Here is a 17,552-nt window from a genome sequence, read left to right on the forward strand (position 1 = left end):
AAGCATGGAAATTCTAGTGGTGAAATTCTAGTGTGAAATTCATCGCGAAAATATCTCGCACTCCTTTGTACTGTGCCCGATTTGTAATTCAAGCAGGTAACTGCTTGATTGCAAGATAATAGGAAATCTATTAAGGTGGATTCATACAGTATTTCCCTTTTCTTTTGAAGAAATCTCAATGCTACCATCCTGACGTTTGCCAAAGAAAACAAATTGTTTTGACCCGAGAAAATAATACACGCCCTAAGAAAAGCACCGAGAAAATATCTAGAGCTGGGAAACATTGAGAGGATGAAATCTCATATTTTTTTAATAATAATAAAAGAAACAAGAAATAATGATATCGTTCTGCCGTCGCTTCGTTTTTACAACACAAATGATCACGTTCACGTACGTATTGTTGTTAGTTTGAGCTGTTAATTCCCTTAAAAAAAAAAACAACACTATAAACATAAAAAATATACTCCCACCGCAAACCTTAGCCTGCAGACAAGCAGATGAAACCTGGAATTTGTGCTAAAAGTGTCAGCCTGTGTAAGAGAAGGTGATCTACCATTCCCCTGCACTAAAAAAAAGATATTTTTCAGCTATGAAATGCCCGTTTTTTGCGAAAGGTTCGGCATGTTGCGGGGACAACATGTTGCATGAAATTCACTTGGTTTAAATTAGTAGTAATGATGCAGGGACAAAATAACCTCAATCTCCAGTATCGCATCGCGTACACTGCTCTGGCAAACTGTTCCCCCTACAACATGGAATCGAAATGAACCAATATCCGCTTCGTGTGCACCATGCCAGTTGTGTTCGGTTCATGGAACATGTCAAACACGCTTTCTACGCGTACACACGAAGTGGCTTGTCCTGGCTTCACATTCCTGCAGTATGTTCCCTAGTATGTGCTGACCTTGATAGTCGTCTGGCGAGAAAACCTAGCTAGAAAACAGAACAACTAAATCTACCTGCTGTGATAGATTTTTTTCAGAGTTAAATAAATTAGTAAGAGCCTGAATGAAAAAAATAAAGAAAATAATCCTTGTCAGCGATTTGAAGATTGACCGCCTTTTGCACTTCTGAATTGTGCAATAAACATTGTTATACCTCCCAACTCAAATGCCTATTCCGACTGAAATAGGTGTCACGTATTATTGGTCAAAACTCGCACGTGACTCACACTCGCGCCTCTTTCGCACTCGACTCGCACGTGATCAGGTCGTGCGCATTGAAACCGAGGCATTTTTGTGTGTTAGCCGGCGTCAAGTTAACAAATTCATGCGTCTGTCCTGTTATTGATCACGAATTTCGTCATAACATTGTCAAAATAGCTCTGACGAAATTCGTGTTTAATAACCGGACAGACACATGGAAAGCTGACATCAATTTGTTTTTTTACAACAAAAAGGCAGAAAGGACAAAATTAAGTGAAAACGCGAGAAATTCAGGTGTCTGTTCGCTTAGTGACAATGAATTTGCCATTGAGCGCGCGAAAATTTCTGCAATTATTGTAAAACAAATTTTTTCGCAGTTTGTTTTACTGTTTATTTAGGGGTATAAGAAAACACTTAGGGTTAGGGTTAGGTGAAACAGGGAGTTTTGTTTCCCCTTAATCATCAATGAGGGTCTCAGGGAAACAAAACTGACTCATTGTTTCTCTTAGGGCCAGTCATTAAATGCTTATTTTTTGACTCAAATACGTTTTCCGATTGGAGAAGAACGTGTCACGTGTCGTGGGTCAAAACCCACTAACTCCCTAGGGCGAACAAAACTCGCTTACTCCCTAAGAAAACAACATCTTGAACTTTCGACTCGCACGTGATCTGGTCGTGCTCCTTGAAAACTGCGGCAAATTTGTGAGCCAGCCCGCTTCAAGCAAACGATTTCTTCGATTTTTGTTCAGTTTGACTCTTTTGATCCTCAAACCGTTGACACGCTATAAATCTGTAATGTTTCGTTCTGTGCGCTAAATCCTCGTTTTTTAGAACCAGGTGAAAATCAGCACTAAACCGAGGGTGAACAGGACAATAAATTAGCACATCAGAATCTAACTTTCAACCCGAACTGAACCGGACGAATGACCGTACCCCTGATTGGTTCAAAAATCGAGATTCCATTGTTATGTGGTTTAAAGATTGGTTCTGTATGTGAGTGCATAGTTTCAGAGATTTCATCACCGAATCGTGCAATAAGTCTGACATGGCTAACCTTTTACTTTTTGCGAGTCGTCAATCATTTCACTTTCAAAACAAAATTCTTCGCCATGATTTTTTTTGTCTCGCGAGTGTGACAAATCACGGCTTTCAAATACCGAACAATGCTTCATTAGGTGAAAGAAAATTTCATTGTGTCGGCGTGTACAGTTTTCCAGCTTTTACTCACGTGCAAGGAATTTTCAAAGAGCACGTGCAGAAGAACGTGCTATGGTGGCAAAATTAGCTCAGAGAAAATCATTATTTCTAAATTTCCGTAGTATTTCTAAATTCCCGTAGTATTTAATGAAATCTCGCTTACACTGCTTTTTTTCCCCTCTGCTGAGGCAATTTCTGGAGAATTCTGCTGTAATAACCCAAATATACTTTACGGTCCGGATATAAGTTTTCTATTATCTGTCGGCATTCGCGTCCTTTATAAATTACTTTTAGAACTGTCGGTGTTCGTAGCAGATTAAACTTAAGACTTACTGCTAGAGCATCGAATAATTTGGTATCTCGAGTGCGGCGATTTTTTTTTTTCCTTTTCTTCGACGGTTATGTAACATACTGGACAATAGTGTTTAGAATATGCGGCGTTGTTCATCATTGCTTTCAAAACGTCGTGGAGTGCAAAGTGCTGAAAGTGCCGATCTTCGAGACTAGAACAAACATCTTGACATCGCTTGCTACTGGTTTAACTGCACCTCAGTGAAAATGTCTGGAACTCTCACCAACCACTCAAGCTCCGAACATCCTGCCAAAGACGACTTTGACTTGGTTACTTCAACATGGCCTGCAAGCGCTGTAATTATGACAGCCGTACTCCTGATCATCGTCGACGTAGCAACAATTATAGGAAACGCTTTTGTGATCGGGGCACTGGCAAAGATTAATGCACTGAAAATTATGGCCAACAACCAAGCTGTCATTTCATTAGCCGTGGCAGATCTCTTGGTGGGCTTGCTGGTTATGCCATGCGCCATTGACAGTGTCGTAGCAGGAAAATGGCGGTGTGGACATCTTTGGGGAAAGGTGAACGCTTTTGGAAACTTTTCCTTCTGTATTTCGTCCATAACGCACCTAGCTTTATTATCCGTTGACCGCTACATTGCAATATCTTGTCCGCTATATATGATAGTTACCAAGAAAAGGGTTCGAGCAATTTGCCTAATTTTGTGGATATACTCCACTGCATGGGCCCTGCCGCCGTTGTTTGGCGTCACTTCGTACAAGTGCTTTCTTCCTTACCTCGGAAAATGTCTCGAGGAAGACTGGCTGTGCAGCGAAGGCGCCGTGTTGTTCACTGCCTCAGTTGTGTCCAGCACATACGGAGTGGCAGTTTTAGTGATGTTCTTCGCCTACGCCAGGATTTACGTCGAGATTTCTAAACAGGCCAAAAGATTGTCTTTCATAGTGAAACAACTGAGAGCGAATAGCAACTCAGGAGTGATTATAAGAACACACGCTTCAGCTAAAAAGGGAGCTCTAACAGTATTCATTGTTATTGGGTCGTACGTTGCTTGTTGGTCGCCATTTTGTCTTCTTTTGTTTGCGCAAATGGCCCATGGCAAAACCACAGGTGGACCAACTGCAGATATAATAACCATGTTCATTGGCTTCGCCAACAGTGCCAGTAATCCAATCATATACAGCATTAGATACAGGGTGTTTCGAGAAACTGTAAAACGAATGTTTGTCAGGAAAAGATATCGTATCCAGAGTTCCTTCAGCAAGTAAAAAGATGACATTGGTGTAAATATCCTGTTTTTCTTTTTCAAGTCCTATTTCTTTGCAGCACTATAAACATTTTCAATTATCTTATTACTGTTTGCACGAAACAGCCTATCGGTTATTTTATTGTCTTATTTTTTGGCACGTGCATGTTGGTTATTAGATAGAGAGGTTGAATAGTAAGACAGTGACACAACTCAGAACAGGCGTGATTGGTGTTCGATCAGTTAAGTTCGATTGATCCCGATTGAGTTCGATTTGGTTCGATTAGTAACGTCGGCCAAAACTCAAGTTTTCGAAATCCCAGGAAGGTCTGGAAATAAAGCACCGCCCTGCGACGAGAATCCGAGCGGCTTTCGACACGTTTGCATTCTCCACGAGAACATCCACGCAACGCGCGTGGTACCATTATCCGCTAAAGGACTGGGTTCTATATATCCAAAAATAACTTGATTACGTTGGAAGTGCGGCCGGAAGAGGGGATGAACTCTCTTACCTTTTATGATATTTTATACTCTCATGTTATTATCTAATAACTCCTCTGTACAGCCACGACATACGGCCAGCTCATCATGACTACTTGCAGATTAGTCACATGAGAAAATGTTTATATTAACTTAACATAAGCTCACATAAATATCAGTGGTTAAGAACAATGCTTTCTTTTTTTGTTTATAAATATATAAATAGATAATTTTTCATGAGATACGGTACGTCCCCAGTTCCACTTTCCCGTGTCTTTGCCACCTCACATGTACAGCTCACGTTGTTTTTACAACACTCGCTCTAAGATCACGCGATCTGTTCTCGAAGGTTTATGAGCACGAATTTAGAGTTGGTGACAGACTTCTGAGTATGCAAATGTGGGAAAAATCGACTTCTGAACTTCTCAATATGTAATGTTCATGAGGTTGTCCTGACAAGTGAACAATCGGATACGAGGATAATGGGACCGTATTCTTTCATGTTACCGCATCGGAGAGACAATCTCACTCGTTATGTAGCTTTCTTGATGCGCTTGGGAACACCTTTGTTTAGGAATTGGAACACGTCTCGCCTTTTCCCACCTCTTAAGAACACATAGCAGCCAATCTGTTGTTTCACAAAAGCTCCTGTTCGCAGGGATCCAGTTCAAAACTTGGAGGAGTCTCTGGAAATGTGAGAGAAATATCACAGTTTTGAAAGTGCTGTTCGCCGGTTGACGCCACGCACTCTGGCAGCTCGGCTAGTTTTTGTTTCTCTTCCATACCAGATGGTTCAGTTTTTATCACCGTATAACTGTCTTTTCCTTTCGTTTCGCTATGTTCTTTTTCACACGTTTTAAATTTTTTTCGTGGTTCTTCCTTCACACTCTCTGAGCTTCGTTTTGTATCTTCGCGGCACGTGTCCAAGAAAGAGTACTGCAAATCTAGAAAGGACTGCAACAGAGTTGGAAATTATTTCAGTTAACTACCAGGAAAAAAAAAAATGGAGGTTGTGGAGCAGTTTTAGTCGAGCGTCATTAACTAACCTAAAGCAATCGCACTGACCAATCACAGCAAACATAAAGGACGCAACGAACCAATGAGCGCACGAAGCAAATGCAAGCAACCAGCGTCAAACGCGGGAAAAGGCACGTGACCAAAGCGAGGTTGGGTTTGATCTTGTAACTGATGGGTTGAGTGGGAAGGGCGAGTTTTTAACCAAACACAGAGCTTCGTACAGCAGAGCTAAACCAATTACGGATTACTCTCAATAAAATCCGCTCTCTTTTAATATATATGCAAAAACAGGTTGAACCAATCTTACTTTCGAGTACAGTCCGTATATCTGTGAGACTTCTTTCATCGTAAGTGAGTCGTCGAGGAGTTCGTCAGAGCGTACGAGTTCGGCCTGAAAAAATTTCCAAAAATTGATTCATGTTATAAACAAAATACAACACAGCTGAAAAGTGTTTATTTCAATTTGAACTAGAATATCTTCTACTGTCAACAAATAAATACTGGGACCTACGAAATGAAAACAAAAAATCGCAGTACTGAAGAGCTTATTAATCATTCAACTGGCAAATTTCCTCCAAAAATACAGTTTTTCACCGTTAACTCAGTTGTTTTGGCTGCCACGACCCTGAATTGGCCTCCACCAAATTTCGTACCGAGGAGCAAGATATCCCTGAGGATTGGGTATCAAAATCTACAATGTTTTACTTTGGAGCTACGTCAGAATGCCGTTGATATCCAAAACGGACAGCGATGCGGATGGATCTATCCTAGCTCTGTTATCTGCTAATCAACAATATCTATTGACGCCTGAATTGATGACGTCACAAGTGGCACAAAGTGCATGACCCCGCATAGTACGAAAACGTACGATTGGCACTTAAAGTGTTAATCATTAGATATCAATCGGTCTTTCGTTCGTTTGCTCGTCGTTCGTTCGCTCGTCGTTTGGTCGTTCGTTCGGTCGGTCGGTCGGTTCGTCTAGGTCTGTCTGCAAATCGGTTAACCAGTAAGGACGGAATAATTAGCCGTGTTTTACCTGATGTGTATTAGGAATGGCAAACTTCATGACAAGGAATTTCTTCAACACATTGACAGTCACTGCAGACGGACATCTGAGATAACGGGTCGGGAAGATCTGAACAGAAAAAGAGTGTGACACTGATCCAGTCTTTTCGGCTATGCCATCTCAAAACAATTTATTAACCCGAGAGGACCCCTAGGGAAAGAAGTGTATTTACAAAAAATGGAGAAACGGTAGCCTCGATTTCCGAATACGTTTTGTTTTTTGAGAAACACTTTTAATACAGTCGAACTTCTCCGCAACGGACACCTTGGGAACAGAGAAAAGTGGCCGCTGTAGAGAGATGGTCGTTATGGGGAGGCAGGGTACAACATGAAGCTGCTTTTTTTTACAGGGCTGCAACATTTTTATCGTCACAAAATGCTTATTGTAGCATGTATATGCAGACGTAACACCTCCAAAATATGTCAATAAGACAGAAACCAAACAAAAACAGGGAGACCAACGACGCGCGGTATGGATCAAGTCTCGTGACCTTTTACAGCAAAAAATGTGGTTTAGCATACACTCAGGCTGTTCATCAGTCGTTGATTTACTGGCCGCTGTCGAGAGGTTATTTGGCAGTTACCGTTGTGGAGAGGTGGCCGTTGTAGAGGGATTGAAATGAGGATGAAAGTATCGACCATCCGCCGGGATCAAAAAAGGTGGCCGTTATAGAGACGTGGCCGAAATGGAGGTTCGACTGTGGTTCTAGCTAAGTCACTTTTTCACAAAAAAGTCACCTCAGTTACATTTTCAAATGAACTGGTTTGGCAAACCAACCTTAGCATTAAGAATACAAACCTGGCGTTCATTCCAGTTTCTTTTCCTCCTAAAATCATACAATGAAACAGTAACTTATAACACAGGAATACACCAGCTGAAGTGCGTTTTGTTAACCAACACCTTTTGTTAGTCGTGACCAGGGAGAAAGGGGAACTCCCACACCCCGCGTTCCAAGAGAGACATTTTGAATATTTCTGCTCCGCCTGGATCGGGACACTAGCTTCATCGCAGAGTCATACCAGAGCATTAAACTAGCCGGTACACATTTATACACCTGGGTGGAGAGAGGGACTGTGAGAGTGAAGTGTCTTGTGCCCAAGAACACAACACAATGTCCACGGCCAGGGCTCAAACCTGGACCACTTGATCAGGAGTCCAGCGCACTAACCATGAAGCCAACGCGTCTCAGTCATACAAATTCTTACATACCACACAGATGTCCTCCTGATATGTCAGTTTACTCGGCAAAATCAATAAAATAGTGTCTGAGGAAATGCCGGCTTCAGTTTTACCAGCGTAGACAAAAGGCGAATGGAACTGAAATAAGACAGATTGTGCTGACCTGTAATATTCCAACGTGATAAATATTGGATCTTCCATCTCCACCTCGGCGCTGTCTCTCTTTTGTGTCTCAGCCTTCACTGTTTCAGTTTCATCTGTGAGATTCAAAGCGTGAACAATGTCAAACAATTTCGGTATTTTTGGCGTCTTAACCAAAGAGAACGATTTTTCTTACACGATACGTTCTACAATGTACATGGTTTTACAACTTCCGTGTTGCATGGGCAGTCGGTCGATAACTGACTTATTAACCACTCGGTTAAATTCGGGCTTAGACGTACTTTTGAATTTCAGTTACGAACTCCAAAACATTCTTACCTATGTTTGTAGGGTTTTCTTTTTCTGACGTTTCTTCGAATTCCTTTCGGCGACTGAGTTCGTCTGAAATTGAACAAAGCAGACACTTGTAAATATAGTTACTCTGCCGGCGAGACAGAGGTTCACTTCGCTTTCAAAAGGAAATTTCTGCCCCGCAGGTTATTATATTTAATATGATCATTCACTGGGAATCAATCCGCGTTACGTGTCTTTGTTTAGTTGATCAATACCGAGTAAAGACAAAACGTGTATTTTTGATCGCCACGAAATAATATTATTTTTTTTTTCACTGTGTTAAACTCGTATGATATTGTACGTCAACTTCACATCTCATTTGCTAAAAGCAAGTCAAACTGTAGACTGTAGACTAGGCCGGCACATCCACCAGTCCGGGATCGTTATCAGATTTGATAACCATGTGACGTCACAACATGGCGGCCATTTCAAAAAACCGGGAATTTTCGTATTCACTTCGCTTTGCTCGTTATTTGTTCGATTATACTCGGGTAATTTACCCATAATTCTATTCGATAATTACCAGAAAAGAAGGAGCCTCACGTGTTTTGAAGATGGCGGTTGAAGACCAGCGTAAACGATGTAAAATGCTACTCGTAAAGTGAAACAGCGCTTGCAATTTTCCATCCAAACCAGGTATGTTTTCATTTTGTCATTAGATTTAAGTTACCTGGAGATTTTTGCGAAAATTGCAAAAAATATGTCGTTAATCTTCACGCCATATTCTTGGGATTTAACGTGTTTTTAGTGTTGTGCACGATCTGTGAAAAAAGTGCACGGGGGTATTTTGATTTGCGATGTGTTGTTCGTAACGGCGGCCATATTTACAGCTGTAATCGATATGTTCCTAGGTATTGAGATGGCGGATGCTGGTACCCATAGAATCAAAATAGCAAATTTATGTCGATTTTGTGGATATAGCTTGGTCATTACATAGGGTAGGTTTATTGTTGTCGAGTTTTGCAGCATAAAATTTTCGTTCCTTTTAGGCCTGACAGACACGCACCATTCAACTTTAAGAATTACTGGTGGCAAAATCAAGGGCTACGTAAAAGTAACTTACATAAATCATCTAAGCCCCTTCAGAAAAGAATATAGCTCTTAGTGAGTCGCTCGATTCATGGTACGGCAGTCCAGGTGGTTGGGAAACCACTTGCGAATCTAACATTAGTTGTTTATTTTCTTTTGAAGGGTTACCATGAGGTCAAAATCAAGGGGCCAGAAGGAACTCCTTTTCATGTCCTTCCTGAAAATTGGAAACAAAGACTCGTTCGCACTTCGTTGTGTTTTGCCGGAAATTAGAGAAATACCCGAGACACTTCTAGACGTGCCACAGTCTGGTATCCAAGAGCGCTGAGAAAAATTACACTTTGAGAGAAGTTGCTGGAAGACAGATAGGCCGGGTGCAATACTTCATAAACAGGGAACTAAAACACCTTTCGGATTGCGGGAAAACCGACAATCACGTTAAAGGGTAAGTTGCCTATATTTTAGAGTCAGTTTCAACAACTCGCGGTCCTGAAATATTTTCCGGAAATGCCGGCCAAACTAGGTCAGTTTTCTGGCACACCAGTCGTTATATAATGAAGCTTATTGTTGGATTTAGCGAGTGAACTATGGTACGAAAACACATTACTTGAATTATAGTTTCTTTTATATGAATCGGTCATTAAAAGCGTTTTTCCATATCACCGAATGCACAACAATAGACTACTGATCTACAACTAAAACAATTTTTTTCCGGAAATGCCAAGACTTCCCAGTTTACTGTCACATCTCACGACATAAAGTGTTGCATGTACCCATTCCACGGAACGGAGGTGTATCACCAATTTAAGTAAATATACCTGCTATATTTTTGTTGTTGTGCCAGAACCATATCAGGCGAGCCCACAACGACAAAGAGAACTCCAGTGCATCAAAGATGGAAACGAAATGTACAATACGGCAGAGGGGATTGAATTAGCAATCGCAGAAATGAAATTAGGCGTGGGATGGGATATGGCCATCGAGGTAAGCTATTCTATCTTCAGTATATCTGGACAGAGAGTCGACAGAGAGAGGGTCGCGAACTGTTCCCATACTGTTATTTCCATTTCATAGTAATGAATCATAGTAGGAGATGTTTCGGTCCTAACCACGCTTCGCTCATGCAAATTGAACGAAATTCAGTTACAGCTCTCCGCTTGGAATATAGAAGCAACTTGTTCAGTGTCAATTTGTGAACTCAAGATGTATTTACTCTTAGTGTTTCGTTTATATTTTATACAGACTGTTGAACAGCCAGCTTCGCCAACTACCAAGAAAATGAAGCCTGAGTGAAAATAGAAGCTATCATATTAGTATCAATAAACAACGCTTTTGTGAACAGAATAACTGTTGTCTACCTTCGTGTGTTTTTACTCGGAACAAATATTATACGGTGTCTATCTGAGAATGAAACTTTTCGCTGTAGCTTTTGGACAAAGACAGTTTTCTTCCATACATCTCTGTTTCTATTCCATAATCCAGTAACCTATTGCGAAGCAAACATACAATTACAATTAAATGAAATTGCATTGTGATGTTGTGAAAAAAGTAACTCCTTTCATCGCAGCGCCCCGTCGACCGCCATATTGAATTATACACTGTTGCTACCAAATAATGTCACGTGAACGAAAATTTGCGCAGCGATTGGTTAATGGTTTGTTTTGGTCGAGGTTATCAAATCTGATAACGATCCCGGACTGTCCACGGAGTGTCAGGACGAGCACTGTTTCCACTCTTTCTTGTCTTCTCCGATGTCTGTCTTCTCACTGGGACAGTTATTGCAGTTTTTTTTCTTGTTATATAACTTACCGTATACTAAACCTGGAACAAGTTTGTTGACGATATCTTGAAGAGGCCGGTCAGGTCTGCAAGGGCGTGTTGAGAGAGAAAAGGGGAATTTTGTATTATGAATCACAAATTGAGAGCAAGTTTAGTCGCACCGTAGATATTCAACTGGTAAATAGACTCAGGCCCCGTCCACACTATACGCCGAAGGAATTTACAAACGCAACAACCACCGGCCATTTTGGATTTGTGTTTGAGGAAAACTCTGTCAGGGAAGTCACGCAATTATCGTGACGTCATCATTTCGAAAAGCTCCGTTTTTGAAATGTTCTTCCTCCACACGAAAACGAAAAGCCGCCGTTTTCAGATTTCTCCGGTTTGAAGAGTGCTTTCGAAAAGTGTTCTCGAGAAGCTCCGTTTTCGTGACGGATTAGTGTGGACGGTAGGTCTAACCGTAGAAATAAAGACGCGAGCTTGGGTACAGTAAGGTGTACAACAGAAGGCTTACTAACGGGAGAAGTTATTTAGGCTTAAATTATGTGGGAAAGTAAATTTCCAGCATGAAATTTATGTGTTAGATTTGGGGGTCTCTCTCAGGGTTGAAGAAGTTTATCATATTTGGAAGTATATTTGGCAGTAAGATATTTACGATTGAGATTTTGGGGCCTCTCGGAGGTGTTGAGGAAGTTTGTTACTGGAAATTGACGACTTTATGTAACTCGTTGTTATTGTTACAAGTATTTCGCGAGAAAACGACCGATAACAAAATTTATTATCCAACTGCAGCGAATACCGTCCAAATAACAGTACAAATATACAGTGATATTGTACAGTAGAAAACCTGTTTGCCGTATTTGTACCGTAGAAAACCTATTTGCAGTACAGGTCGGCGCGCGCACGCGAAACTGTCACACTCTCCCTCTTTCAATGATAAATTTATTGACTACAGCAGTTGGATAATAAATCTCTTATTAGATGTTTTTGGTGTGTAGTATCGCCGTATATTTTCACTCGTTGTTTGTATTTTGACGAGCCCGTACGGCACAACTCGTAAAAATATACAGCCATATACTACACACAAAAACATCTAATAAGATATATATATTCACAATTGTTTCAACAATATTTGAATAGACATATGAGCAGTTTCTTTCAAATTTGCATACATTTCTAGTAGTGTTGTATGAAAGAGGAACAAAAGCGACTCTTAAATGAGGAGTTATTTCTTTAGAACACTCACCTAATATGCAGCAGGGGTTTAGTCTTGTGTACTTCAACATCACAAACAGGGCAGTGATAAGATGTTTGAAGATACTTCACAATACAGCTACGACAAACTAAATCGAAAAAGAGAACATGCGATTACGCGCCATTATAAGTGTAAGCAATTGTAAACAAAGTTGCTCCGGCTTTCAAAGATTAAAGAATCCATTTGATCTGTTGAGAGACTTAGACAAGGGAAAAATTACATAACGCTTGATTCTCCGAATCAAAAACTATTTACAAGAAATCAAAAACCACCGGAAAGTTTGAGAAATTACGCAACTGTAAATCGCACACAGTCATGTTACCGAAGGATCTGTATTCAGGTTCTACCAATAACCATTTTAAATCCAGTCTGAGTAAGTACAGTGAACAGATATCCAACAGTTGGAATTATATATATCTAACAATGATAATCATAATACCTTATTTATGTCTTTAACGCCGAACTCTGTTTTATCAGCCATTAAAACGGCTTGAATTGCTTGCGGTGAAAACTTACTTTCAAGATAACTTTACGAGAAGCGAAGTCATTGTCTGTTTACACGTTAAACGATTCCTCTTCGTTAATTTCGCTGGCCCGAGACAAGGTGAAGCCAGTTCGAAACCAGTTCGAGAACACAATAAGTCGTCAACGCACAAGCGATTTGAAGTCCATATGCTGTAAATAAAAGTACAACTTCTACTTACAAGAATGTAGGCATTCGATAATCGTCGTAGCGTCTACAAGGTACCCAGCACATAATGCACACATAATGTGAGGATTCAACTCCTCAAGAGGCATCCGGAGAAGTGACATGTTAGCGAGAGCAACGCTGAGTTGCGCGCTCGGCTCCAACGAGGAAATTGACGACTTCCGGGGTTGCTCTCTCTCACGCTATGCTTGAAGCGGAAAGCTGAAAACGGATGCAAATTGTCAGCGAGGACAGTTTTCAAACGTCTTGGAAATTATGCAAATAGTGGATTGGTTTGACTAGCCGATAATGCTATCCGATGAACTTGAAATTTTACTTGCAAAACGCGTTTTCTAGATATCGATTCCACATTACTCTCAGTCACGGATTAAAATTTCTGCGAATGGTTGCAATTTTCCACTTTGCATGAATTCTAATATTTTATTGTCAGAGAACAATTTTAATGATAACTTTTTTTATCTGAGACAAGAAACATCGTCTGGCCTAGGGGAACAAAATCTCGTGAATTCCAACTTAACGCATAGATATAAACATTCACTTTCTACTTTCATGAAACGGTGTGGCTAGTTCAAAAGGTTTCTTTTGTTTTGTTGAAATGTTCGATGCTCTGATATGGTCAGTTCTGCTTACGATTTTGAGCAAGCGTAAAGAACCCGACTGCGAGTGAGTATCACCCAAGCCGATTGGCGAAAATAACCAAAATGAGAAAAAGAGGCAAATGATCTAAGCGTTGAAAAGTACCAGATGTAAGTCCGCTAACATTAGAGGTATTTGACAAGTGAAAGCACTGCTGTACTGCTTAAATCCTACAGTGACACTCGCGAAAGCAGTCAGATTAAAAATTGAATCAAAACTGCCTAAGGAAGAAATTAAGGGTCTTTATGAAGACTTGTCCATTTCTTTCCTGGTTTCACCGTCTTTACGGCTCTGGGTATCAAAGAAGGGGTTCCCCAGCGGACAGTTTGGCCCAGTACGTTGTGGTGTTATCTAGACAACTACGTACATTTACTTACTTTTTCCTTTATAAGCTTCAGGTTTAATTTTTATTCGTGGACGACAAATCTAGAAACGCGTGGGCAACGAATATACTAAACATTACCGCAAGCTGTTGTCACACAGACTGTTTGGTTCGATGCTTTGATTCAATCCTTTTCGGACTTTGCACGGCATATGTGAAAAAATAAATTTCCTTTTCTATCTTGACCTCACAAATTTACAAGGACAACATCGGCATTTATTAAACGAAATATTAAAGCAACGTTGGAATTACGACTTGTTTATGTTTGTCGCGCTTGACGAGATTTTGACAATCCATTGTAACCCGCTGTATAACTCAAAATTACGGCTTGAGGAAACTTTTTGGTATAATACTGAAATAACGATTTTTGACCTTCCTACGGCCAGTAAAAACGTACTCTGAACAAATTGCGATAACAGCTGAAGAATTTTCTAGAGTTACGAAGCAAAGATTTCATTCCTTTCTTCGATAAATACGATATCGGTATTTTACTTAATATATTATAATTTGATGTCCAATTCTTTAGAGATCATGTTTAATTTTGGCACGAGGCGAACCTTCCGTGATTTAAGACTTGAATTTTCTGTTACAACAAGTTATATTCTATTGAACAGTTTGAAGAAAGAGGAAATGTGTAACCCCGTTTGGAAAGATGAATTCGAAAAATGTACTGATAAGTCCAAATACTTGTTATGTAAGTCATGTAGAAATGTTGTGTAACGAAAATTTTGAAATCGGCCGAACGCACACGGCACCGGTTGTTTAATTGTTTCACAAGATCTGTTGACTCTATTTTCACAGAAAATTGATCAGAAAATCAGAAAACCCAGAGAAGATCTGTAAGGTTACCTGAGCCAGACAAACATGTAACACGTCTGCTATGTAAATTTATCACAATAAAACTCTCGGGCGATATGCTTAAATGGTCACGTTTGGCAGTTAATAAGCCTCTGAAAATATGTACGATGTTATCCTAATTCCGCGGAAAATTCAAACGAAACGCTACGACGAAATTCGCCGCAAACTCACAGCCATCGTTTGTCTGTGACAAAACAAGTTTGTTATCTAACGAATAGCAACAAATCAACGCTAAATAAATCTACGATACGGGCGAATTACCTCATATTCCAGATGACATTCACTCTCTGAAACACATCGTCCGAAGAGATTTTCACGTTGTCTATTATTCAATGTACGGGTCACGTGACTCCAGCCCCAGTTTCCCTCGAGGCCAAAACAAAGGAAAATGACCGCTTAAATATAATGTTTGCTGAAGTTACCTGGCACAAAATTAAAACCCTAAAACAACAACAACAACAACAACAAAAATAAATTAATAGGTTCTAGGGAAAGGATATTAATTGCGTTCCTTTCAAACTCAAATGCCACTCTGCTTTTAGCCTGCGATCACACGATTCTTTCTCGGCGAACTGTTTTTTCCCTCCAACCGTTCGCCGAAACTCCTGATCGCAGCTTACTCTGTTTCATGATAACGTGCCCGTAAATTAATTTACAGGAAACAAATATATTTTTTGGCTTCAAATGAGATAGTGATTTATCGATCGGATCATCAGCGTTCATTTGGAACTTTAGAAATGTTTTTCTGCGTGTTTGTTTAATCAAAAGTACATCGCTCAGAGAAGAAGTGAATGTGAATGCACTAGGCCAATATCCAGCCATCTTGACCGAACAAGCTTGGTCAATAAAGTATTTATTCAGTACGGAAAAAAGAGCACTATTTTAATGCGAGACACAGCGAGTAGTCCCGAGCGGGCAAGATGGCGCCTCTTGGGCAGCCAATCTCACTGCAGGATTCGGTTCATCCTGCCCGCTCACGGAGCTAGCCATGTAATAAATGTATGTAATACGACGGAGAAAACATGAAGAAAGAACCGGGGGGGGGAGGGGAAATCCCCATATTGAGGTTCCCTATATATGGCTGCGCCCAAGAGAGGTCCTTTGACTTCTCAAGGCTTAAGATTGGTTTTCAATTGCGACGCAAGCACAAGCGCAAGCAAAAACGCAAGTAATAGGGATGACCCTAGTGGAAACCAAATTGGACGCAGACACAAGCACAAGCAAAATCATCCGAACCGCCATTTTGGAAAACTGTTTAGGCGCGAGGTATTCTGGATCCAGTGTTTTCATTGACCAAACATAACCACGCGTGGTAAATATCCTTTGGCTTGTGTTATGCCTGAGCGCTATTTCGTTTTCACTTGTTGCAGCGCAAACGCAAGCATAAGCGCCAGCACAAGAAAGAGGAAACATTTTGAACCCTGTGCTTGCGCTTGTGCTTATCCCTGCGTCAAGGCCGTTTTCACGGTGAAATATGAATTATTGTGCCTCAGTTTGTCCTTGTGTTGCGCTTGTGCTTGCGTCGCTAGTGAAAACCAGGCTATAGGGCCTGATTACATGGCGAATTTAAGCCCGGGCTGAAATTTCAGCCCGGCTTCTGAAACAAATTCTCATGAAATCAAATTGGCGATTACATGGAGAAGGATTCAGCCCGGGCCGCAATTCAGCCCAGGCAAACGGGCGAAAAAGTCTGAAAAAATCCCATGTAATCGAAACGGAATTTCAGCCCGGGCTGAAAAGCAGGAAGTAAGATGGCTGCCGCTACTAAATAGAAGCGATCTCAGTGGAACAAAGGCGATAAAATAGAGAATCTCTCTAATTTTAAAGCTTAGATGGAATATAAAAACATCGAGACAAGGTTAAACAGCACGAGGCTGTCAAGGAAGCCATGAACTCGGCAAGCTTGATGAGGACATATTTTCTTTTTATGCAAATACGTCTTTCTGGCTAAGAGACAGGTTTCGTTTCAGTTCCATCATCATTGTAGGGTGTTACTATCCCAAAAGTTAAAAATTGAGCGCCAACAAAAGGTCAAACTAGGAGAGAAGCAATGCGCCTATTTTCACGATTCGTGTTCTCGGCGCCATTTTGATTTTCTGGAGACTTTTCGCACACAATTTCATACTTGGCGCCAAGGCTAATATTTCAGCCTGGGCTGAAATTCGTTATGTAATCACAACAAAATATCAGCTCCCCTAGCCGGGCTGAAATTCGCCATGTAATCAGGCCCTTAGTGACAGACCGGAAACTTTGATGTATAAATTCACCAATACTGTTGTTCCCGGCATTCTCTCTTTCCACTCAGTAATGCTGTTTATCGTAATTTGCAGACGGAACACGCAGTAGGTTGCGTCTGTGATCTAGGCTATTAATTGTGAGCAAATACGTGAAACTAAAACAGTCCAAAACAGAGCGCCTCAGTCGTAGCCTCATCACCTGTTAACCCCTGAAAAATGTTTTTTTCCGCGTCACTGGACTGACCCAGCTAGATTTTGTTTCAATGAGTTAGCATGTTCATATGTAACCGCAAGTGACTCTGACCTGCCTAAATCAGTCTCAAACGCGAGAGAAATTTGAAAACGCACCAGTCATCCATCATTTTGAATTTGTGTTTTAGGAAAACTAGGTCAGGAAAATCATTATCCCGACCTCGTCATTTTTGAAAAGCTCCCTTTTCAAAATGTTTCCCATCCGCAATAAAACGCAAAGCCGGCGTTTTCAAACTCCTCCGGTTTGAAGAGCGTTTTCGAAAAGCTCCGTTAGCGT

At 40.7% G+C, this 17,552-nt stretch overlaps 3 protein-coding genes across 3 annotated transcripts in view; 1 reads left to right on the top strand and 2 right to left on the bottom strand.

Moving 5' to 3' along the window:
• The window catches only part of LOC145487105 (QRFP-like peptide receptor), a 166,450-nt gene that overhangs the window by 11,137 nt on the left and 137,761 nt on the right, over positions 1 to 17,552 (bottom strand). The gene's annotated exons all lie outside the window — the stretch shown is intronic.
• Positions 75 to 3,932, top strand: LOC145487102 (beta-3 adrenergic receptor-like). The gene has a single exon (XM_081465822.1). The coding sequence runs from the start codon at positions 2,901 to 2,903 to the stop codon at positions 3,921 to 3,923; it is 1,023 nt and encodes a 340-aa protein (XP_081321948.1). The 5' UTR covers positions 75 to 2,900; the 3' UTR covers positions 3,924 to 3,932.
• Positions 3,987 to 15,095, bottom strand: LOC145487107 (polycomb complex protein BMI-1-like). Its single transcript, XM_081465827.1, has 10 exons — positions 15,048 to 15,095; positions 12,906 to 13,111; positions 12,193 to 12,289; positions 10,977 to 11,032; positions 8,124 to 8,186; positions 7,807 to 7,900; positions 7,263 to 7,290; positions 6,435 to 6,533; positions 5,706 to 5,789; positions 3,987 to 5,335 (listed from the first exon to the last, which is right to left on the bottom strand). The coding sequence occupies exons 2-10, from the start codon at positions 13,012 to 13,014 to the stop codon at positions 5,018 to 5,020; spliced, it is 948 nt and encodes a 315-aa protein (XP_081321953.1). The 5' UTR covers positions 13,015 to 13,111; positions 15,048 to 15,095; the 3' UTR covers positions 3,987 to 5,017.

This window comes from Orbicella franksi, chromosome 5 (assembly GCF_964199315.1).
Source record: "Orbicella franksi chromosome 5, jaOrbFran1.1, whole genome shotgun sequence".
Classification (NCBI taxonomy): domain Eukaryota; kingdom Metazoa; phylum Cnidaria; class Anthozoa; order Scleractinia; family Merulinidae; genus Orbicella; species Orbicella franksi.